The sequence below is a fragment of the Nanorana parkeri genome, unplaced genomic scaffold (assembly GCF_000935625.1).
Source record: "Nanorana parkeri isolate BGI_ZX_2015 unplaced genomic scaffold, ASM93562v1 scaffold1305, whole genome shotgun sequence".
NCBI classification, from domain to species: domain Eukaryota; kingdom Metazoa; phylum Chordata; class Amphibia; order Anura; family Dicroglossidae; genus Nanorana; species Nanorana parkeri.
The window spans coordinates 344592-369088 of record NW_017307573.1 but is presented as its reverse complement, the minus strand read 5'-3'; the positions used below and the strand labels follow the sequence as shown (position 1 = coordinate 369088).

Sequence of the window (24497 nt, the reverse complement as noted above, 5' to 3'; positions counted from 1 at the left end):
CGCCAGCCTGAAGTGAATAGCCGAACAGTGTTCGCCTAACTTCACTTCAGATCGGTCATTCACTCGGCTGTCCTCGGCAGCTTCGTGAATAGACCCCTAGGTGTACAGAACAGTGCAATGCTGTGTTATATTATATCAATATGGATTACCATATAGTACTTCAGAATGGAGAATTAACTACACTGTAATTATTTAAAAAAAGGACCTTATTGTTTATTGGAGATGACTAACACACTTGTTTAAGTCATCTCCAATAAACACTTTCTGTGCTCCTTTGTCAATACTTAGATTTAAACTTTTTTTTTGTTTTGATTGAACAAAGGAGCAATGCTCACAGAGTCAGATTCAAATAACAATTTTGCTTTCTTAAAATGGAACCCCTAGCCAAAGCCTAGTATGAGTGTGGAATAGTTATCTCATCTCTCAGATTTTTATTGTTTGCTTTGTTCCTGCTCCAGGGAATTCTGCTCAAAAATAATAACATGGTTACAGCTTACAACACTTCCAGTCAGAGTAGGTGACATCACTACACCTCTTTACTGCCTCCTGGGATAGTTGGACCAAGGGCCGTCCCGCTAATGAGGCAGCCCGAGGCGGTTGCCTCAGGCGGCATCTCATTGGAGGGTGGCAGGTGTGGGGGGATGACTGAGGGGTGGCCACAGCGTCCCAGGTTGTTAATGGCTCTTAGCAACCTGTGATGCTCTGACCGGTTTCTTGCTCACTTCACTGACGTCATCGGTTGCCAGAGAGCTGAGTGAGACATTCTGGCTGGTGTTCCCCAGACGCGTTGGTCGTGACCATGGTAAATATGTTTTAAACTATTTTTATTACACCTTTATTTTTAAACTTTTTTTGCAGCTAATTGGTAGAGGACTGGCTGGAAAGTGGACCTTTCATTTGCATGAAAGGACCGCTTTACATAACGCTGGTTTCTTCTCAGATCCAAAGAAACATAGGCAGATGAATTCCTCCTGACCAAAGTGTGACTATTACCATGATAGGAAAATTTGAGTGAAATATAAGAGGAACTAACGCAAATGACTCTGCAAAGTTGTGTATAATATGTCAGTGTTATATAAATCTGGGAATTAAAGCTGATGCGAGCATTGCGTTGATAAACAAGCTCAAATAGCTTTATAAGGTGGTTCACGCGGTCACACATTCTAATAATTCAATAGGACACACAGTCACTTTTTCTAAAAGTAACTTATAGAAAAGTGTATAAAATGTATGTTAAAATTGAGTGAGAAACTTTGGGTAGAATAGCCTGAGCTAGATTTTCTAATACAAATATTCATCATAACATAATTTTAGAGCTGTGGTGGAATGTGGACTGTCAAAGAGCTCAGGCTTATACTGTCTTCCTGTGTTAATTTAATGGAACGATTGTCTATTCATACTGGTGCCATGATATAGAGTAACTATTCATATCATACAGAAAAGTAAACAAAGATTTTCCTGAGGCAAGTTTGATTACAAGAACACATTCTGTATGATTACAATATGACCGAGTTTGCGGAAATCACTCTACTGGTGTGTTTAATACCAATGTATATAATAGTAAGGCCATGAACTGTATTTATAGTTTTAACGTTTTAAGCCAGTAGACATGGTAAGCAGATCTCCTGGCAACATCAGTGTAACTGAGAACACACCATGTTGTCAAACTGAAAGATTGTTTTATATCACTATTTTTAGCCAAGACCAAATCTAGGAGCAGCTTGTCTAAGGGGAAGAAAAACAGCCAGCGAAGACCATTTATTCTAGAGTAAGAAAATAGAATAAAAGTTAATAACATTTACATTACCTTAATGGCTATGTAACTTAAGCTTTTACTGTATTGTATGTCATAATGCAATATAAGCTTTTCCTGCTTTGATGTTACATGTCATGTAGTGCTCATTCACATCAGCAGGCTTACATTAAGGAGCACATAACGCATGGCTGCTGAGGTGCATGTACGCATTGCTGTGATTGCTTTTTGCTTTGTTGTTTAAACTTATTGTACGTAACAATTAAACTTGTGCTGCAGCACATTGCAATGCATTATTCCCCCAGGACGGGCTGTGTCGGCCGCACGGGCCCTTGTTGCCATGGCGCCCTGTGCGGCCGCACTGCTAAGGCCGGCCCTGATTATAGCTTGGCACATCTGCTGCTCTGAGCCCTAAAATTTTGTCAAGAAGTGAAGTAAACACATGATATGTGAGGTGGTTGTTGTTTGCTAAATTGCAGCTAATTATAATATTAACTGCAGTCTAATTACACAAAAAAAGTAAATATTAAAGTGACACTATACTCAGGAGTTAAATCTTAAACATGCATTCAAGTATATTAACTATTAACAAAAATATATCTTATTTCTTCATCACTCAGCTGTAGATCCTCAAATAATCTCTGAATTGGTGCTGACACTGTCCTTCCTTCTGGAGGGTGGCTACTTTTGTCCCCCATGGTCCCTGTGTGTTGTAAAGTAGCCACTGGTCCAAGCTCACTCCTTTGATGGACTATAATTTCAATAATAATTAGTTAACTAAAGGTGAGATTGTAGTCCATCATGGGAGTGAGCTGGCTCGGAGTAGTGGCTACTTTACAACACACACAAGGACCATGGGGTACAAAAGTAGCCACCCTCCAGAAGGAAGTACAGTGTCAGCACCAATTCAGAGATGATTTGAGAATCTACAGCCGAGTGATACACAAATAAGATACATTTTTGTTAATACTTAGGCCTGGTTCACACCTGGGCGTTTTAAAGCGTGTTCCTACGCACTGTAAAACGCTCAACATGTGAAAACCAATAATTGCCTATGGGCATGGTTTCCCCCCCTGGGCGTTTTACAGCGCGTAGGAACGCGCTGAAAGACACCCTATGCCCAAAGAAGTACAGGAGCTTCTTTGGGGCGTATTTGCCGTGCTTATCCATTTACGATACAGCCGGATAGCCCTTTGAAACGCGCCAGCGTTAGACCTCTTTCACATGTGTGTTAAACTCAGGCATTAGAGAAGCATTTTTAAAGCCTCTGTCTATTAACGCTCGTGTGGGATAATACAATAGCAACGGCCCAGTGCAGTTCACACATGGGTGTTAGCGTCGTGTTAAAAAATAGACTGCATGTCGCATTCATGAGGCATTGCCACTGGACAAATGCCTCCATTGAAACACCCTTAAACACTTGGCCAGTGCTATTATAGCATTTTTCAGGCATGTAATTTTCAGGCCTAAAATGTGGAATATAACATGGGTACAAAAAATGAAAAAAAGGCCTCAGTCATGAAGGGGTTAAGAAGCATTGCAAAGGTGTTTTAGGAGAGGCATAGGAGGTTTTGCAATCCCAGAAACCACTGGGGAATCATAGAGTAAGTGGACAAAGGAGGTGCAGATGCCACTTCCTGTCTGCACACAGCCAGCATTTTGCCAGCATAAGGACAGCTTCCAGCCAGGTACTTGCAACCTGTGACAGCCTGACCTATGCCACCCTGTAGTGCCAGCTGTTATTAGTGTTACCCAAAGCAGTGCCAGCCATACCAGTGGCAACTCAGCAGTGCCAGCCATACCATTGCCAGACATTGCAAGTACCAGCCAGCACCAATCATGTCTGAAAAAAATGCTGCATGGCTAATTCAAGCAGTTGAGCAACACCCAGAATTGTATGATCTATATTAATGCAGAAATGCACCGGACAGAAAAACAACAATATGCCTGCAAATTTCACCACAGCCTAAGCACACTTCAAAGCTTGTCACTTCCCTTTATTACATCACTTCCCCTTTAACACTCCCCTACTTGCAGGGCATTTTGCAAGCTTTTTTGACACCTCCTTAATGCCTTAAAAATGCCTGCTGACTAAAGGTGCGTTAATCAACGTTGCTCTTTTATTAAATTCTCAACACACATGTGAAAGAACACTTTTTAGGATTTCACTCCTGAGTCTAATGTCACTTTAATGTTGATTTTTTGTTATATGCAGTGATTTTAGCAGCATTTCATTTTAAAATGAAGTATCCTGTATAATAATAATAATAATAATAATAATAATAATAATAATAACAACTGTGCTTAAATTCAGAGCTGCTCTTTAAAGTGTAACTTTTAGCTTTTGGGTAGCAGCAAATATAGAATCATAAGAAGTGTATGGAACAATTGCTAAAGATACCTTTTGAGGAATACTTGTGTGCTGTGCTAAGATACTATGTCAAATTTCTTACTGATGAGTAGCAAATATTAGCAATTGCAATCTATTTTCCGACAAAACTCCCCACACTCACCCTGCCCAGCACTAGCCAGAAGAGTCATCAGTCCAGAACACAGACATGTAACTGAGATGACATGCTGATTGACAAGTTCTGCACTGTATGCTCCTGAATCTATTTTTTTTTTTTAAATATGAGCATTCCAAAGAAAATTGGATTTCGTGATCTCCAACACAGAAAAGGGTACACATTTAAAACAAACTTTGATAAAATGCTTGCAAAATTTGGTAGACTTGGAATGAGATTTCAATGAAGCGGAAATTTGACTTAAAGAAGAACTCCAGGCATCTAAAAAATTAACCCTTGCAGTGGGACTACCACCCCACTGCAAGAGTTAAGTGCTCATTTTGGTCTAGCTTCTAAAATCAAAGATAAAAAAAACTCACCCAATACTTGGTCCCTTAGTACCACTTACCTCCCACCCCCCTCTGCTCTGGCTGCCGAATGTCCCTCAACATCCTCAGGTCCATTGCAAGTAAATGGACGTGATGACACCATGGGTCCTTAGACTGCCGAGCCCAGGGAGAAGAGGCTGCAGGGATCGATCTAGCAGCTAGGCAGAACCGATGATCTGGTGAGTACATGCTTTTTATTTTAGACTCTTGACTAAAATGAGCATTTATCCCTTGCAGTGCAGGGGTAGCTACACTGCAAGCTTTAATTTTGTACATGCCCGGACATCGTCTTTAAGGCAATAAGAGACAAGAGCTATGCTGTGCAGTACCGAATTTCAGTTTAAGCAGTTGGAAGTTCTAATCAGTCATGCAATGTTGGACTCCATGACTTGCTGTCCACTGTCCAATTGTGTATAACAGAAAACAAATCATTAAACATGTTTCAATAAAATACATTTCTGCTACAGAGAAAAATGGAATGTAACATGGAAAGCTGACAGAAAGAACAAAGAGAAAATTATTAGCAAAAGAGAAACATACTTTTAAAACAATTTTGTTATTTATGAAAGCAAAGGAGGAAAATATGAACTTATATGAACAGAGATGAAAAGAGTTGGGTCATAAAAAGTACAAGTACAAAAAATACAAGAGAGAATAGAAAGCAGTGTTAAAGGAGTCCACTGTAACTGCTATACATGAAAAGATTGTCCATAATGCAGAATGTTAGACATAGTATGGAATATTGGGCATGGTGGAAAAACACTCGCCTTTCTCTTCTGGGACCGAGGGTCAATTCCAGTTTGATGTCCTAAGTGAAATGGGTTTGCTGGTCTCAGCTCAGTTCCCAGAGGGCAGGAGTCGACATCATAATACCACCACACATAATTTGGCATAACAGGCAGTCTCTGCTCAGGAGAGGCCCAGGATTGAGCTGGCATGGAGACTGAACTACCTCTCACCCATAAAGAGGGTGCTCCCTCCACATCGGGGTTGAGGTCATTGGATGGGCAACGTGGGGAAGCTCTCACTGCAGCTGCCTGATTGTAGCTGGCCTGTGAATAAAAAGAGGACTTCAGTTTCCATCCCAGCCAGTCCCTTCACCATTAACATAGTCAAAGAGTGCTTATTAACTAGCCTGCGGCCGAAAATACAGAGGCATGTCATGGCAAAGGAAAAGTTCAAAATAAATAGAAATGCAGTATGAACAAAGCAGGAAAGAAGACAGATGAAGCTAGCCAAATTTATGATACCTTTCACAAATTATTTCACTTTTTTTGGTATACATGTACAATAAGTACCATAAATACTGTGTATAATGTTTATTTCTGTAAATATGCAAAGTCCTGCCATCCTTCCCATTTGTTTAATAAGAACATACAATTAGGGTACTAATCTTACTACAAATAAACAAAATATTTTGTATTTAATGCTGCAAAGACTATTGCGAGAGTCATGGGTCGCCTATAAATGTGATGACAATGTATGGATCAGACCACATTATATAACAGCATGACTCCTGATTGCTAAATGTGATTACACTGCATTGGTTATCCATTTTCTGATACAGCACCACAGAGAAATGTCAAATAAATTCTATAGACTATACAGTTTTACGAGGGTCAATCAAAAAGTAATGCCACCATGTTAGTAATTTGAGATCTATTGGTGTGACTGTGAATGTCCATGTACCATGTTATAGAGGTGTCCTTACCCCACTAATGTATGTTTTTCTTTTTCAGTTTGACTGATTAGAACCATGGATCTGCGACTAAAAGCTGTAAATTAATTTCTGGCGAAAGAGGGTTGTGCACCTAAAGAAATCCATAATCTGATAAATAATGTTTATGGGGACGTTGTAGTAGACATTAGCAATGTGCAGCATTAGGTGAAGAAGTTTCAAGAAGAAGAAACTGAAATTCCACTTCAACGTCCCCATCAAACATTTTTTAGCCAATTATGGATTTCCTTAAGTGGGCAACCCTCTTTCGCCAGAAATTCAATTACAGTTTGTTATTTTAGCTGCAGATCCATGGTTCTAATCACTCAATCTGAAAAAGAAAAAGCATTTATTATTGGGGTAAGGACACCTTTATAACATGGTACATGAACAGTCACACTAATAGATCTCAAATTACAGACATGGCATCACTTTTGTATTGACCCTCGTATATCATAGTTCTGCAAGCCCATTATTGTTATATTTAAACAATACCAAAATCACTTCCTCCTATGTGTCTGAATGGACACCAATGCCCTCTAACATGATTTCTTTATGACATGTTTTAATTCTGGCTCATGGTTTAAATCTAAGACATTTATTATCTAGTGTTTTCTGACCTTTTTTATTTGGACACCACAGTTAAGTATATAACACTAAAGAATAACTAGAAAAGATACATTATTTATCAGTGTTCCACTGCCTGAAGGATATCACTATGTCTGCTTAACATTATTATGTAAATAATCAGTGCAACTAATACTGATATTTTAGCTATAGATGAACACTTGTGAGACAAATCACCAGCTAGATTCTTTTAATCTCTTGGAGAATCTAATGGAGAGCTATCCCTTTCAGGGTTCTTGGCTGTGTTTCCTAAACTGTGGAGTTACACTCACGCTGCTATAGCAGGTGGGTCCCCTCTCTGTAATGCAAAATAAATGGATAGCAGAGTGAAACCTTGTAAGGGCTTGCAACAGGTGGGTAGCCTTGGGACACCATGTCCTGAAATCTCAGTGCTCATAGCCAAATATGGTGTGTGATGTAACCAACACGTTTTGGGGTGACTGTCCACTTTAGTCGTTATTTACGATTTTTAATATTTACTCTGATAGTGACAACATTTCTCCTATAAATACTTTCCTCATGATGGTAAATCAGAATGATGAAAGCGAAGGAAGGAATGTAACAAAGGGAAGAAAAATGTGATGAAGTCTTGTGAAAATACTGGACTTCTCACTTATGTTCTGCAAGCCTTTAGCCAGGAAAGAAAAAGTGACAGCAGGAGAAAGGTTGATGGATATTGCTGCATTCGAAGGAGCATATGGTGAGTGCACAGACAAATGATTCACTGGTGAGATATGGTTATGCAGAAAGAAAAATAACTTTGCATTACAAGGAAAAGCATTATGATGATATGAGATTTGTTAGCACCAACAAGCTTAAAAGGAAAGGGCAGAGAACACTACCCCATGGCATTTGCATCTAAAAACATATGCACAATTAACTTTGTGAACCCTCTTTGGAGACAGCAGATATATTGTTTCTTGCATACGCTACACAAATAATTTTTAGCTCTAATTTAGAAGACATTTACGGCATTATTAGATTTAGCATGGGTGAAGAACAATGATGTTCACTATGAAAATAATTAATCATCCTTCATATGTGTACCTCCCAACTGTCCTTAACGTGGAGGGGCTGTCCATCTTTTGAAATCAAATCCTGCTGTCCCTCTTTCCCGATCAGATGTCCCTCTTTTTGTTTCCCTGTGTATACTTTAATTAATAATGTATTCTATAACAATTAAAAAATGATACATTTGGGTTTAACCAATCACTTTTTGCAAATTAATCCTTTGTGATCTGGTGGCCGGGGTGTTTTATTTGCTTACAACTTTGTACTATACGGTGTCCGTCTTTATCATCTCAGAAAGTTTGGAGGTATGCATGTTTTTCATCAGTTACTGCATGAAATTGAAGCAAACTTGTAATTGATTGTTGGTTATGAGTTGAGGCCAATGATTTTTCTGAGCACAACATGACTTTTTTTTACAACCCCAATTCCAAAAAAGCTGGGATGCTGTGTAAAATCTACATAAAAACAGAATGCAATGATTTTCAAATCTCATAAACCCATATTTTATTCACAATAGAAAATAGAAAACATATCAAATGTTTAAAATGTAAGAAAATATACCATTTTAAGAAAAATATAATGTAATTTTGAAATTGATGGCAGCAACACATCTCAAAATAGTTGGGACAGGGCAACAAACAGCTGGCAACGTAATAGGTACTAACAAGAAAGAGCTGGAAGATCATTTTGCAGCTAATTAGGTTAGTTGGCAACAGGTCAGAAAACATGACTGGGTATAAAAAGAGCATCTCAGAGAGTCAGAGTGTCTCAGAAGTAAAGGTGGGCAGAGGTTCACCAATCTGGTAAAAGTTGTGTCTAATATAGTTATATATAATATATTATCATCTACAGTTTATACTATCATCAAAAAATTCAGAGAATCTGGAGAAATCTGTGCACAAGTGACATAAGGCCGCAACGCAATACTGGATGCCTGTGATCTTTTGGCCCTCAGACAGCACTGCATTAAAAACAAGACTGATACTGTGATGGACATAACTGCATGGGCTCAGGAATACTTCCAAAAATCCCTGCCTGTGAACACAGTTCGCCCGTGCCATCCAAAAATGCAAGTTAAAGGTCTATCATGCAAAGAAGAAGCCATATCTGAACATGATACAGAAAGACCACCATCTCCTCTGGGCCAAAGATCATTTAGAATGGTCTGTTGCAAAGTGAAAAACTGTTCTGTGGTCAGACGAATCAAAATTTGATATTTTTTTTTACAACCATGGACGCCGGGTGCTCAGAATTAAAGAGGAAAGGAACCTTTTCGGCTTATCAGCGCTCAGTTCAAAAGCCTTCATCTCTGATGGTATGGAGGTGCATTTGTGCATATGGAATAGGCAGCTTGAACATCTGGAAAGGCACCATCAATGCTGAAAGATATATCCAGGTGTTAGAGCAGCATATGCTCCCATCCAGACAAAGCCTTTTTCAGGGAAGGCCTTGCATATTTCAGTAGGACAATGCTAAATCGCATACTGCATCTATGACAACAGCATGGCTTCGTAGTAGAAGAGTCCGGGTGCTTAACTGGTCTGCCTGTAGTCCAAACCTTTCACCAAATAAAAATATTTGGTGCATCTTGAGGGCTTGTTCACACCAAATACGGTGTGTTCCAGAGCGGTAGCTGCTGGAACGCACCGCAATCCTTCACAAAACTTCCCCCTGCATTCTGAGGCGGGAGGGGGGTGTGGTGGTGCATTGAATTAAATGGCAATGCTTCCACACTCCCCCGGTCACAGTGCGATAGGGCGCGTGGCAAAATTTCCGTTCCACTGCAAACGCAAAAAATGCCACTTGCTCTACCGCTCTGGAACGCACCGCATTTGATGTGAACAGCCCTGAAATGAAAAATATGACAAAGCAGACCCAGGACTGTTGAGTAGTTAGAATCTTATATCAGGAAAGCATGAGACAACATTCCTCTCCCAAAACTCCAGCAACTGGTCTTCTCAGTTCCCAGATATTTACAGAGTGTTGGTAAAAGAAGAGGGGATGTTACACCTTGGTAAACATGACCCTGTCCTGACTTTTTTGAGACGTGTTGCTGCCATCAATTTCAAAATTACCTTATATTTTGTTCTTAAAATGGTACATTTTCTCAGTTTTAACATTTGATATGTTTTCTATTTTCTATTGTGCATACAATTTGGGTTTATGAGGTTTGCAAATCATTGCATTCAGTTTTTATGTCGATTTTACTCAGCAACCCAACTTTTTGGGAATTGGGTTGTAATAGATCAATACTATTTTTGTAAAGGGTAAGGATGTTGATCCCAAACAGCAATCATTAATCAGTTTATATTAGGCTGGTCAGAGATGAACAGAAATCTTGCTGAGAAAGACTAGTGGTGAGACATCTGTTCACTCCATAGTGCATCACCACCTGCAGCTATCCTCTGTCCGACTATGCTAACAAGTATTAACCCCTTCGTGACGGGAGACGTACAGTGTACGTCTTGTCACTTTGTGCCTATATGACTGGCCACGTACACTGTACGTGACGAGTTATATCAGGCTTTGTAATGCCTGTATTTGCTGATTCTCAGCATTTAACAGTCATTCATTAATGTCTCAGTATTGAGGCATTAATTAATGAAATAATTAAGCTTTTTGTAAAAGCTTCTTCCTTTCATTAATGAAAGAATGAAGCCGTTACATGCAAATAGAGGACCGCAATTTGCGATCCCGTATTTGACAGCTCAAAATAGCAGAGAGGCAGCAGTGACTCACCTCACCTCTCTGCTATTTGTTTTGACAGCTCGAGAGCCCGATGTTTAGATACATTTCACTGAAAGGATAAAATGTATCTTTTCAGTGAAATGTATCATTTCTGATCGTCTAGGCACGATCAAAGAGCTTTTAGTGAGATCTGAATCTGACTAAAGTCAGGATCAGTCTCTAAGGTTATTATTAGCTGTTCCTAAGTTTGGATCAGCCTAATAGCCAAAAATAAAATAAAAAAGTTAATTTATCAAGCTGTCATAGTGATTGCTTGATATAAACTGACAAGAAAAAAAAAAGTTTTTTTATTTTATTTTTATTTTTTTTACAAAGTGTAAAAAAATTAAAATAAAGTGTAAAACAAAATTAGGAAAATATAAATTATATATAAATATATTTTTTATACTATAATTAATATAAAAAAATTCTAAAAAAAAAAAATAATAATCAAAACTTGTGAAAAAAGTGTTTTCTTGTTTTTTTCCTCATTTTTTTTATTTTATTCAAACTAAGTGAGGGGTTAGGTACACATATGTGATATAATTATATAGCCCTATCTGTCCTCTAAAAAACAATATATAATATGTGTGGGTACATTTAGTAAGAAAGTATATTACTGCTGTGGAAGAACCACACAGCAAAAATGTAAAAAATGTGTCAGTCATTTATGAACAGAACCTGAAAACTAGCTCAGTCATGAAGGGGTTAATGGTGAAATACTTATTACCTTTGCTAGACAGAAAGAGGGATGACCAGCTTCTGATGGCCAGAGATTTTACCACAAGCTGATGAATTTCTTTGTGTGCAATAATGTGCGCCTTCAATGGTCCCCTGACAGCTCACTGCTCATTCAATTATGTTAAGTGATGCCTCAGTTGGCTACAATACTGGAAAGGATTAGCCTGTATATGGTTACCTTTCTCACTAAAGTACAGCTAATTTCTGCAACATGATTAGGACAGCGTACATCATTGTTCTTGACCGCTATATTATTTAACAAAGAGTTGATAGCCAAATTATTAGCTTGATGTCATAACACACTTTGGAGCAATGTTTAACCAAAATCACAGCAAATGACAGCATAACAAGAGTTTGCATCCCATCTCTGTCCATTATTACTTGTCATGTTTTTTTTTGTATTAAATATTTGACCTTCTCTGTCTGTTAAGCTACAACAGAAGACACAGTATGCCAATTTCTGTTTTATGAGTTTTGACCTAATTATGTCTCTCTGTTCTCTGGCACACTTTTACTTAATTCCACCAAAGGTATTTGGTACATCAAGCCATTGAAATAAAATAATCCAAGGTTTAGCAATAAACCTTGCATTATGATATATAGAACATTTGCTCTAAATTAAAAATGCAGTCATAAGAAAACACACAACACCAGCTTACATGCATCATGTGGCATTTTTGCTGAAGAGCATAATGAAAATAAGAAATAATAATACTTTTGCCAGTACATCCAATGTGCTGGCAAAAGTATGGTCATTACTCATTTGACAAATCTTCCATATTTTAGTGCATTGGATGCACGATTGCTGTTAGAGTCTTCCACATGGTACATCACCTGTTCATTTCAATAATGGCTTACATGATGAATGAAAGAAATGCATAGAAATCACTAGTGTTTCTTTGTGCGTATTGCAGTTATGTATTACCCATAGCAGCCCAATCCACTCCTTTTGTTGGTGCTTTGGGCTACATATGGGCAACATAAATTATGGGCAGCATATCCACTTTTTCTTTGTTATACTATTACCATGGCAGTTAAAATGTACATAAGTGCAAAGCATGTGTGCTGATTTCACAATGGTTGCATTACCTGGCAAGTCATTAGCCTTTTCACAGTAAGGAATAGATAACATTAACTAAAAGCAATTAAAATGCATCAGAAATCAGCATAAAGTGTAGTATTGTATAATTAGGTCAACCAAGAATAAACCCTTTGCTCAAATGCTAAATAGCACACTGGGAGTTGATGAAGGTAAAGATTAACAATTAACGAACATGTTTTTTTTTTTTACTTGACTGAGGCTTTTGTGACACTATTATCCTAGGTAAGTGGTAACGTTTCTTATGAAACTGACATTATGGGGTTCATTTTCTAAAGGAAAATAGGCTGTTCACTTTGCAAGGGAATTTTCCCTTAGCTTAGGGAATGGAGTAAAAATTCACTTTGCACAAAATACCTGATCACGTGCAAGGAAAATAAAAATAAAGCAGTGATTGTCAGCACATGATTAGAGGATGGAAGCCAGCAGAGCTTCCCCTCATTCACTAAGCTAAGAGAAAATTCCCTTGCAAAGTGAATATTCCCTCACAAAGTAAACAGCCTATTTGTCTTTAGTAAATCAACCCCTATGTATTACTGTTCAGGGTATATTGATTTTGTTCAGCTAACCGAGAAAGCAAAGAGTAAGGCTTGCATATGTTTTTATATGTAGGCAATGCATGTTAAATAATATTACACAAAGGCCATACCTCTAGTCTGTCTGTTCTCATTAGCTTCTGAGCAGCAGCTGCTGCGGCCGATGGCATACCCACTCCAGGGCTCCCAGCAACAAGCATTGGTGCAGAAGAAAGAATGTCAGCAGGTACAAGACCCGGTGAGACAGGCCCCAGGTATGGGTTGAAGGCTGCTGATGCATTCGTGGCTAGGCTTGGTGCAACTGAAAACATTGGCTGAAAAAAAAAAGATTCCATTATAAAAAGACATGACTTTACACAATCATTTAATTGCTTGAAGTGGGTACCAATGGGAGCTGAGACATTATTCAAGAAATGGTAACATAAACAGACTGTTTCTAATTATGTGGTTATAACAGGTCAGTTTTATAGTGAACAATTATGGCTCAATCAGTAATATAATATTTTAGTTGGAATTTAGAAGAGACAACTTCCAGGGAATCAGCCACTATTGTACTACTACTTGTGCATGAACACTGCAAGGGTTAATAAAGCTTTTCCCTAGAGTTATTTTTTAACCTCTTCACCTTCTCCTCCCTCTGTGTAAGACCTGTACATTAGTAATGCACTGTAGCTAGTGCAACATTACCAGCCTCTGTGTTTTACCTACCTCAATAGCAGAATGCCTCTTCATTTAAAAAAAATGTGGCAAAAAATGTAAACCCCAGTCGTTAATAAATAGCACCACTGAGAAAGCTCAATCTGTCTCAAAAAGTTATATAAAATTAATTTGGGTGCATGCATGATAGAGTAATTGTCATCAAACTTTCACAGCACTGAAAACTGAAAAATGGCCTTATAATGAAGGGGTATATAAAGGCTGGCGCTTTAGTGGTTAATTCTGAATGAGGTGCAATCAACAACAAAAATTCCAATGAAGTGCTGAAATTTCAACTGTGCAATTGTAAACCTTGGTGTCAGGATCCGGATCTGAACCTAGGGCCTCTGCTGTGTCTGGCGGTGCCCCTACCTGCTGAGCAACTCTGAACCCTTGGATAGCTCCTTGCCTGCTCTCATGTGTAATCCTCAGGTGAACCTAGTTTCTGCTGAACTCTGAACTCCTTGCTCCACAATCCTCTCATACTTCTAACCGTGTACCGACCTTTGGCTGCTGATTCACCGACTACTCTCATTGTCTTCTGCTTCATACCTGATACCTTTTGGCTACTGACCTCGGGTTGATCACTGACTACGCTTCTGCTTGCTCCTATACTACTACCATCTGCTTGTGTACCAAACTCGGCCTGTTATACCACAAATTTGCCTGCTGTTTCAGCTATTGGACTCTGAGCCTGAGCCCAGATCATAACACTTGGTTTATATTGGTATTATTCTGGGCTGGAAATTTGTTTAGAATTCTCCCAACATACTCTTGCAAAGAGCAATATAACAAGAGAATTATGTTACACTAAAATCCTTACCGACAACTGAAACCCTTGTTAGGGATGCTGTGATGTTTTGTGCATACCATGATGACAGCATCCCTGGTTACCAGCTAACCAGGAACACTGATCTCCAGACAGCAAACTCTCCCGGGCGCTCCGGGAGTCTCCCGTTTCCGGCCGCTAAGGAGAGAAACACTGCTTTTTCTTTTTTTTTTCGTGTCAGAATAGAGAAAAAAATAAAAAAAATTGGCTATAGGAATTCATTGCTAGATTCCTATTGGCTATTTCAATTTGCAATAGCCAATAGCAACCTAGCATTGCACCTGCCCTCTGCTGCAGTTCTCCATCAGGTCCACCACTACTGATTGACAGCAGCAGTTTCTGCACTTCGGGTCGGCCGAACATGCTGTGCATGTTCGGCTGACCCGAAGCCACTTGAAGCCACCCGATGTACGGCTGATTTCAGCCATATACGGCTAAAATCAGCCATACCAGCCTGAAGCGAATAGCCGAACAGCGTTCGACTCACTTCGCTTTAGGCCGGTCATTCACTCGGCTGCCTATGGCAGCTTAGTGAATAGACCCCTTAATTTCCAGCAGAATCAGATGCCTGCAGGAACCCTGGCCCTTATATCCTAAGCCCTGGCCCTTATATCCTGTTTTAGGGTGGCGTTTTTTCCCTTGTAGGGTCATATGAAGCCACCCTTTGTGTGCTAGTAAGATGTGTGTGTGTGTAAGACTATACGTGGCCATTCATTTGATACCGCACATGCCCGTGGTCCTGTCTTCCGCATTTTAGTGCGCAGGCGAGTGCAGCATAGCGTACTTGCAAAATTATGCTGATGCTGGTGCACAGGATAGGACGAAAACCTCAACTGATAGATAGGTCTATGAAAATCAGCTTGTCCTGTTTATTATTGCTGAACGGTCTTTCAGCTAGAGTGTTGCTTCCTGTTATTCTGCCCGTTAGTTTACCTGTTGCCTTGACCCGGATTGCATCTGACTATGCCTGATTGCTGCCTGCCCCTTGACCTCTGCTTGCTCTTGGATTAGACTTTTGACTTCTGCTCCTGTACCTTGCTACCCGACTGGTGTGACCTCTGGCCTGTCTGACTTCTTTTTGGCACCACACTGACCTCCCAGCTGGATCTTCGTCCTCTCTCACCTTCCTTGGAAACCAGCTTCTGGACCTGGCATGGTGTCTATTCACCTTTTGGCACCCATGATACCTGCCCTCTCACTTCCTGTCTCAACTCTCAGGGGTGCTGGACAAGAGGTGCAAGGGAGGCCTCCTCAGCTAATTTGGTCTTCTTCCCTTGTTCCAAACTAGTAGATGGAAGGCTTCTGGATATTGTGCTGACCCTTGTGATCATGCACTGGACAGGACATTAAGGGAAGCTGAGCTGAGAGAGTTGTTCATAAACATGATAACTAAGTGTTTGGGCAAAAATGTAAAGAAATACTTTTCTGAGCAATTAATATGTTATATGAATTCATTATTTTAAAAAAAGTTTGAGCGTCTGATACTACTTTATGTGGGAGACTTTCTGCTGTATTCTGCTTGAAAGAGAACCTAAAAGTATAGTCAGAAGGTTAATAATGCAATCTGCATGTTTAAAGGTACCCACAGACAGCAATCTGACCAGCGTCAGTCAACTGTTCAGTTTGTGCAGAATGGAGGTGCATGGAGATACCCCACAGCTTACCGGGGGAACATTTAACAATAACAATATTAAATAAAAGCTGTCTGTGTCACTCTTTGCCACCAATCATATTCAAGCTTTTAAATGATAACTGTCACCTTGAGTTTAAAAATGTGAAACTTGTTGGAAAACATAGTAGGATACAATGGTTCCATCATTCAGTTGAAGCCCTCATATTGCACACTGTAATTGTGGCAGACTCAGGCTTACTTACCATTAGAATACTGTATAAAGTATCAACCAACATCTTCTTATGACAAAGCAGAATATATTCCTGGTTCTCCCAATACATATGTAAGTTACGTTATACCTTTCTCGTCTGATATCATTAATAATCAAATACGGCCCAATGAACACTATATTTTTAAGATTATTTGTAAATAAGGTCTCTTGTAATTTTGTATTGGTTATGGTTATAATCCAGATTTAACCATATTATGATGTGGCAACTTTCTTACATTTATGACCATTTTCATTGGTCTTCTCATTTCTCTTACAAACACCGTGCACAACACAGAGCCTGTCTATCACTGTTTTATTTTAGGAATGAGCAGATCATGATTTTAATGGCAAACACTCTTTATCAAGTGATCAAACTGTTGTAACTAACTCCCAGGTTTCACACACAAATGCAGCTCTCATCATTGCAATAGGGGAATTACTATGAGTACACAGTCGGGTGCAGTTTGTCCTAGGCTGTGCATATACCAATATACATCACTGCCAAATTAAATATATGTGTATTTATTGCCAGCTAAACATAGATGCTGCACAAATGTCCTAATAAACAAGGCAGGCCTGCTCACACTGTTAAACGTAAATAACAAAAAAGAAGCCAAGTTTTATTACAAGTATCCCACTGATGTACTTACCATATGCTGGAGTTGAGTACCAGGAATCATTGCATTGGCTAGCTGCATTTGCTGGGCCAGCATGGCCATGTTCTTTTGTTGAATCAGGTTATTCCGTCCATTTATCTCTAACTGTGTTTTTAAATGTGGTGGCGGATGGAGATATTTACAATTCTCCCGTGAACAGCGACCCTTGGGGAAGAAAAAACAAAGAGCTGTCAGTATAAATTGATGTGATTTTTGTGTAGATATGAAAAACTGAACATAAATGCTTTTGCTGTTTTGAAATATATCCACATGCTGTTCACATGGATTGTTCTTTCCACATAGCACGTGTAAAGAGGGATATTTTGCACACTCATAACTGACATCCTGTCCAGTTATGCCAACTAGCTGCCACTTTTGTATCACTTTTAATGGTCTGAAAGTTACTGCTTAAATACCTTCTTCTAAAGTTAATTTTTACTATAAGTTGCCTTTTTTTTCTCTTCTCCTAATGAATAAGAAACATGTAGATGTATCAGTATCATAAAATGACTTATTTACATGACAGATGTACCAGATTTAGAGAATTGCAAGTGCATACCTCTGTAAGAGCAAACAATATTCATACTCTAAACAATTTATGTCTGATAAGATATAAGAAATAAAGCTAAACACCCTGGACCCTAGGACCCTTAAAATTGGTCACTGCTGACCTATTGACATCATAGTGATTAATACCATCTGAATAATTTCTGGTTTCCAAACTTGTCACATGTCACAGATCTGTACATTCATGACGCAACGTAATGTATGATAAGACCCTTATATAATCCATCCTGTATGTGTGGGTTATACATCTTGTTAATGCACTTTTGTGTAGGAGAATCCATGGTTACATACTCCATAAGTAAGGACTTGGCCACTCTCAGCACTGTGCTTGCTGTTCTTCCCTCAAACAAGAAGCCCATGCTTCTTTTCTAGTTTTACATGTCAGTACATTTATTTACCCAGCATGTCTGTTTTACCATCTATCTGCAAATACAGTTTACAAAAAATCTAAATAATTATTCCCAAACTCCCCCGGTTCATCACCACAACTGGCATCTCTATATCTGAACGTGCATGCAGAGTTGAAAAGACATGTCATGCTGTAGTTAAAATCAGCCAAAAAAGCAATTCTTCTGACAAAAAATCCATACCCACCCAGAGCAATAATGTCTTCAGTCTGAAAGCACATCTAAATTACCAGTATGCTCATCTATCACACAGCACAAGGAGGTTAATACCAATGATAAAGCATTCTGACTTGCACAGGTCAGGTCCATGAACTAAAAACAGCAAAAATATCTCTTGAGAAATCTGCAATATATGTTTGATGTAGCGTTTAACCTGCCATATATAGCCAAAACAATATACAGGATAGATTATAGATAGACAGATAGATAGATAGATAGAAAGAAAGAAAGAAAGAAAGAAAGAAAGAAAGAAAGAAAGAAAGAAAGAAAGAAAGAAAGACAAAAAGAGAAAAAGTCACTCAATGCATGCAACTCTGGAAAATAAGTATTCTCAGCTGTAATCTTCATGCCCTCCTAACAAACCTGTATTTAATTGAATTGTTAAAGGAGAACTATGAGGTGAGTGAAAATCCTCATAGTTAGAGCTGCAGTGTGACAATTAAACTGTCACACGTCGGCTCTATTGGTCGCGAAGTGAGCGAACACATACTGTCGCTCACTCACTGTCAGTCACTACTCCCTGCTGAGATCCCCCCCCGCTCTCTTATCCTCCAGCGCTGACTGGATGAACAAACAGGGGAGGGGGCAGGCACAGCTGGCTTTGCCATTAGATATGCAGATCCCGCTGTCAATCAGCTAGATGGGTGGATCTCGACAGTTTTGTTGGGATCCGTCCTGGCTACGGCACACACAGCTCGCTATATACTGAGCTTTGGGTCATGGAAGGAGGTTAGTATATGTCCTTCCTTGACCCTTAAGAGAACTATGGGATAAAAAGTTTACCCCATAGTTCTCTTTTAACTGTATTGTCCCCCTCCATTTTGTAAAGTGTTGGTGCTTTATAATAATATAATAATACAAATAATAATAAAGCAGCTTTGCATGCAACACACCAGGCCATACTATGCAACAGACACCCCTGTAGGTGCTACTAGTGCCTGGGGGTTATCTACAATCTACCTTCTGTATTTCAAAGGTTTTATTAGTTTCCATCTTATACAGAAAACAGTTTGTTACATTCACATGTCATATGTAGCTCAGAAACATATCAGATACGCCTATGATCTCAGCACTGTATCCCCTCTCCCCGTCTTAACTCTAGTGCGTGCTGTTCTAAACTTGTTGGCTGCACATCATTCAGACTAACAAACCTCTAATTCCTATCAGTGGGGTAATGTGATGATAATTTCCATTTTATCATTAGGGATACCATTATTAAATACTGAGGTTACATATGATAAAGTCCCTTGGTGGGCGCGTTCACACTGCACACCAAGGGTCCAAAACGGAAACATGGGTTTATAGAAAAAAAGATAGAGAAAAAGAGAAAGGGTCCCATACTGCATGGAAATTTGGGTATCTATCCTGTAAGATACTATGCAACTTCTCATGTGTCATGATCCAATTTAATTTAGATAGTACCATTGAGAATGGGACCCTTTTAGCTTTCCAGGACCGAGCTATTGATGTCTTGGCTGCTAGGAAAAAAAAGAATAATAGTTTGCCCTGCACCTTTGAGATCCCCATAACTGGTTTATTCAAAAGCAGATGCTGGGGGTCTCTTGGAACATGCACCTGGAAGATCCTTAAAAGCAGCGCAAAAAAGCGATTCCAGAAGGGACACAGTTTTGGGCATTGCCACCAAACATGGACCATCGTGCCCTGCTGATTACATCCTCTAAAACTTAAAGGACTGGACCCTGGAAACATGGTAGCTATCCTTGCTGGAACCAGGTACCATCTAGAGAAGACTTTGTAGTTGGCTTCTAATAGGGAAACATTAAGCAACCCCATAGTTAATCTCATGGTACACTGTTTCCATTCATCTGTAGAGAGAACTTCCCTTAACTCAGTTTCCCAAGCATCCATTTAGGACAATTTAGTAAATGGGCCCAGCTGAGCCGTGTAAATTATAGAGATCCCCCCTCCTAGACCGGGGGCTCCTAGACACTATCTTCCGTACAATGTCCACAACGGAGTGCCAGCGTCAGGTATCTTCAGCGACTGTAGGAAGTGCTGAATTTGCCTGAACCTGAACATTTCCGATTGTGGCATCCGGAGAGTATTTTGGCAATAGGATAGAGATATTAGTTTGTGACCCTTAATTAAGTCTCCAATTCTGTACAGGCCTTTATCGATCCACCATTGGAACGCTTTGGTGTGCAATCCCGGTTGAAAATTCACATTATTGAACAATGGTGCCAAAAGTTTACCCCATAGTTCTCTTTTAACTGTATTGTCCCCCTCCATTTTGTAAAGTGCTGCACAAAGTGTTGGTGCTTTATAATAATATAATTTAAAAAATAATAATAAAGCAGCTTTGCATGGAACACACCAGGCCATACTATGCAACAGACACCCCGTGTAGGTGCTACTAGTGTCTGGGGGTTATCTATTATCTACCTTCTACTGTGAAATTTGAATTGAAGAGGTTAATTGGATACCTTGCTACTTCATCCTAATGCATGTCAAAACTTAAAGTAAAAGTACACTGATGTGAACAAAAATGTTTGTTCTAGATAAAGACCCCTCACTTATTCATCACTTTTCTTTACTGTTAATCACATGGGGCCTTTCATAATCCCTGCCCTATCCATCACTCCTTTTATTTGCTTAAACATGTCTAGGGCTTAATTTAGAGGAGCAAAACTTCCCTTCACTCTGAGGCATCCAGTCCAGAATGTGTGAACTACTAAGGAAAACTATGGGGTCTATTCACGAAGCAGTTGAAGGATCTAGCCGTAGCTTTGGCTGATCCTTCGCCTAGCTTCGGCCCCAGAACCCCTTCGGTTCAGTAGAACCGAAGGGCAGCTATACGGGCTATTCCATTTAGGCCGTACAGCTCCCCAAGTTGGCAGGGCGGCTCAGTTGAGCCAAAGGCATATGCCTCGGCTCGACTGAGCCACGCTGAAAGCCGAAGCTGGCCGAATGGCCGGCCATTGGCCGGCAGCCTGCTTCTGACAGCTGGGCGTAGCCAGCCGTCAATATCACGGCTGGCTCCGGCCACTTGCAGAGAGATCAGCGTCCCTGGTTACCAGCTAACCAGTGACACCGATCTCCAGACAGCAAACTCTCCCGGGCGCTCCGGGAGTCTCCCGCTCCCGGCCTCCCAGGAGACAAAACACTTTTTCCAAGAAAGGTTTACTCTGCTCGATCGAGCAGAGTAAAACTTTCCCTGTTTTTTTAATGTATTTATTTTTATTCTGACATGGAGACGTTTGCTGCGGTCATAATTAAAAAAAAAAAATCACCATAGGAATGCATTGCTAGATTCCTATTGGCTATTTCAATTTGCAATAGCCGATAGCAAACTAGCTATTGAACCCGCTCACTGCTGCTGTCAATCAGCAGAGGGGACCTGCAGTTCTCCATCAGGTCCCCTCTAATGATTGACAGCAGCAGAGAGTGGGTGCAATAGCTAGTTTGCTATTGGCTATTGCAAATTGAAATAGCCAATAGGAATCTAGCAATGTATTCCCATGTCGAAATTTTTTTTTTTATGGTAGCAGAACCGCCGGGCCAATAGAAAACAGTTGGGCGGAGCTAGCTGTCACTGCTAGCTGTCACTGCCAGCTTCGCACAATCGTTTTCTATTATTTATTTTTTTACTTTTTTAACTATTTTTCTGTTCTGCTCGGTCCCACAGAGGGCATTCGCTCAGCGGCATTCGGCTATTCACTCACTGCTGTTCGGCATCTATAAGAATAGACCGAACAGCAGCAAGTAGCCTGCCGGAGGTTCGGCTTAGCCGATCCAGATGTTGGATCGGCTGAGTCAAACTCCTTCTGCACTTTGGGTCGGCCGAACATGCTGAGCATAGTCGGCTGACCCGAAGCCACTCAAAGCCACGCAAAGCCACGTGATGTACGGCTGATTTCAGCCGTACCAGCCTGAAGTGAATAGCCGAACGGCAGCTTATTGAATAGACCCCTATATTTTACATGGGTCAATTTTTTTATTTTTTTTCAACTTTATACATGTACCATATGAAACGCCAGTTTATATATATGGTGTTTATTACACAAGGAAATGGGGTTTTAGAAAATTTAGGTCAATTCAGTATTCAGGAAATTGATACATATTAGACAAATATATTGGATTACATGACGTATCTAAAATTGATTGCTTGGAAAGCAAGAGGTCATATCCGAAGCGGAGGAAGAAATGAAAACTCAATATAATTGCTCAATTACCACTTATTCTAACTGTGATCACCGGCACTGGTCTGCAGTCATGCCTAGCATGCCAGAAAATCAAAGGGAGGATTCTGAGGATGGTAAAAGTCAGGCTGCTGCCAGAATAGGGTAGCTCAAAAACTTAATCAGCAAGAATATGAAAGGGAGAGGGGAAAGCACAGACGGCTGTCATATGATGTTTTTCTTTTGCTATCACATCAACAACATTTAGGCTGAAAGCCCAGGCTCTGCTAAACAACCAGCCTGTGTGTAATTAAATTACAGCAGTACTATGCAGCTTTTCAGGCCCAGGCTACAGAAAGAAAAGCCACACTTCATCTCACAAGAGCATTTTCATTTCAGCTGAGCCTTGTTCGCTACTAGCAGTCTGAAGTGTATGCCCATATATGATCCCACACAGGCCTGGTGTACATAATTCCCAGTAACTTCCTTTACTCCAAATATGTGACAACGCTTGATATTTTTATGGTCAGATGCTAACATTTTTAAGAGTATATATTATCTATTTTATTTGGATAATGGAAACCATTTCTTTTTCAAGGTAGCCATTTTCGCAGATGACTACGGTTATCTACAGTTTCCAAAGGAATGTTGAAATAATCAGAACAGGCAAAGCTGTCTTAAATAAGAGTTGTCTGAATTTCCTGCAGCCATCGTGTGAATACCAAGTAACAGTCAGTATCTTAAATTTTGAATCTGCCTCTTGGTTGTGGAAACAGCTGCAGCTTTATGTAACGCACTACTCCACAGGTCCTCTTGTATGAAATGTCAGAAGTATGAATAGTCAGAGATGGCCATCTGCCTACCATCACACTAAAACCTACATGGAAAAATGACAACTAGAAAAATAAATGAAATGGAAAAGCTTTACATTTCCCACCTGAGCACAATAAAAACTAGCATTCTCAGTCACAACATAAAAGGTAATATGGTCTACAAATTGCATTATTTCGCTATCCTGAAAATCACAAAAGATTACATGAATTTAACAGTGCCTAGCAAGAATGATTTTTATCTATCTACCTAATATATATACATACACAGGTCCAAATTTAGTCACTGCACACATTAATGTAAATCTGCCCTGGTGCACCAGTGCATTGCAGTCAAAGAATAAGTTGACAAGACCCCTTTCACACAGGCTTTCCAATCAGGTCCCTATGTCAGTTTTCCAGTGGGACCTGATCAGAAGCGTGGTGTTAAGCTGGGCATACACTAGTAGCTCTGCAGACGAAAGATCTTTCTTTACCAACGAAAGCTCTTTCTTTAGCACCTGATAATGCCATCAGAGACTTGACAAATGTCAAACGAAATTTTGTTTTATTTCATTTGTTTTATTTTCCCGTACGAAAACCACATTCACTGTTAGAATTTTCGTTTGTTTGAGATAAAATTTTCATCCCGCTCCTTCTACTTTTGTTGTCACTATGGTCAAAATCAATGATCGATTTGACCCCATCAAGTAATAGAAAGTCGAACAAAAGATCTTTTGGACGAACAATCTTTCGAAAATGTATTAGTGTATGGCCACCTTTAGTGTATGGGCAGCCGGATCCAAATTGGCGTCCGCTTACATCTGGTAACTTCCGTCTCTGCCCAGGTCTGGAAAAAAAAATGGATCAGAGGTCCATTTCACAGGACCTGATTATGCCAGATCAGGGGCAACCAGATGTAAACAGATGTCTTTATGTATAGATCTAGCTGCCATACACAAAAATGGGTCCGGTAATGTCACAATAATGGTGACATCCATTCTGTTCAGGAGGGGATCTGTGCACGGATCCCCTCCTTATTGGACAGTGTGAAAAGGGCCTGAAAGTTGAGGCACTTACAGTTCTTGTGTGTGTGTATATAGCACTTACAGGTCTTCTGTCTGTGTGTGTATGTGTGTGTGCGTGTATAAGTGCATATGTGTGTGTGTATGTGTATATATATATATA

General features: G+C 39.7%; 1 protein-coding gene across 4 annotated transcripts in view; it reads right to left on the bottom strand.

The window, feature by feature from the left end:
• The window catches only part of MBNL1 (muscleblind like splicing regulator 1), a 133019-nt gene that overhangs the window by 19024 nt on the left and 89498 nt on the right, over nt 1-24497 (bottom strand). For 3 of the 4 annotated variants that reach the window (XM_018569217.1, XM_018569218.1, XM_018569219.1), the window contains exons 3-4: nt 17163-17333; nt 13218-13418 (exon numbers count right to left, since the gene is read on the bottom strand). In XM_018569217.1, coding sequence (XP_018424719.1) covers nt 13218-13418; nt 17163-17333 — 372 coding nt within the window. Of the gene's footprint in view, nt 1-5413; nt 5699-13217; nt 13419-17162; nt 17334-24497 lie in introns of all 4 variants that reach the window. The other variant, XM_018569216.1, reaches the window with a different exon arrangement.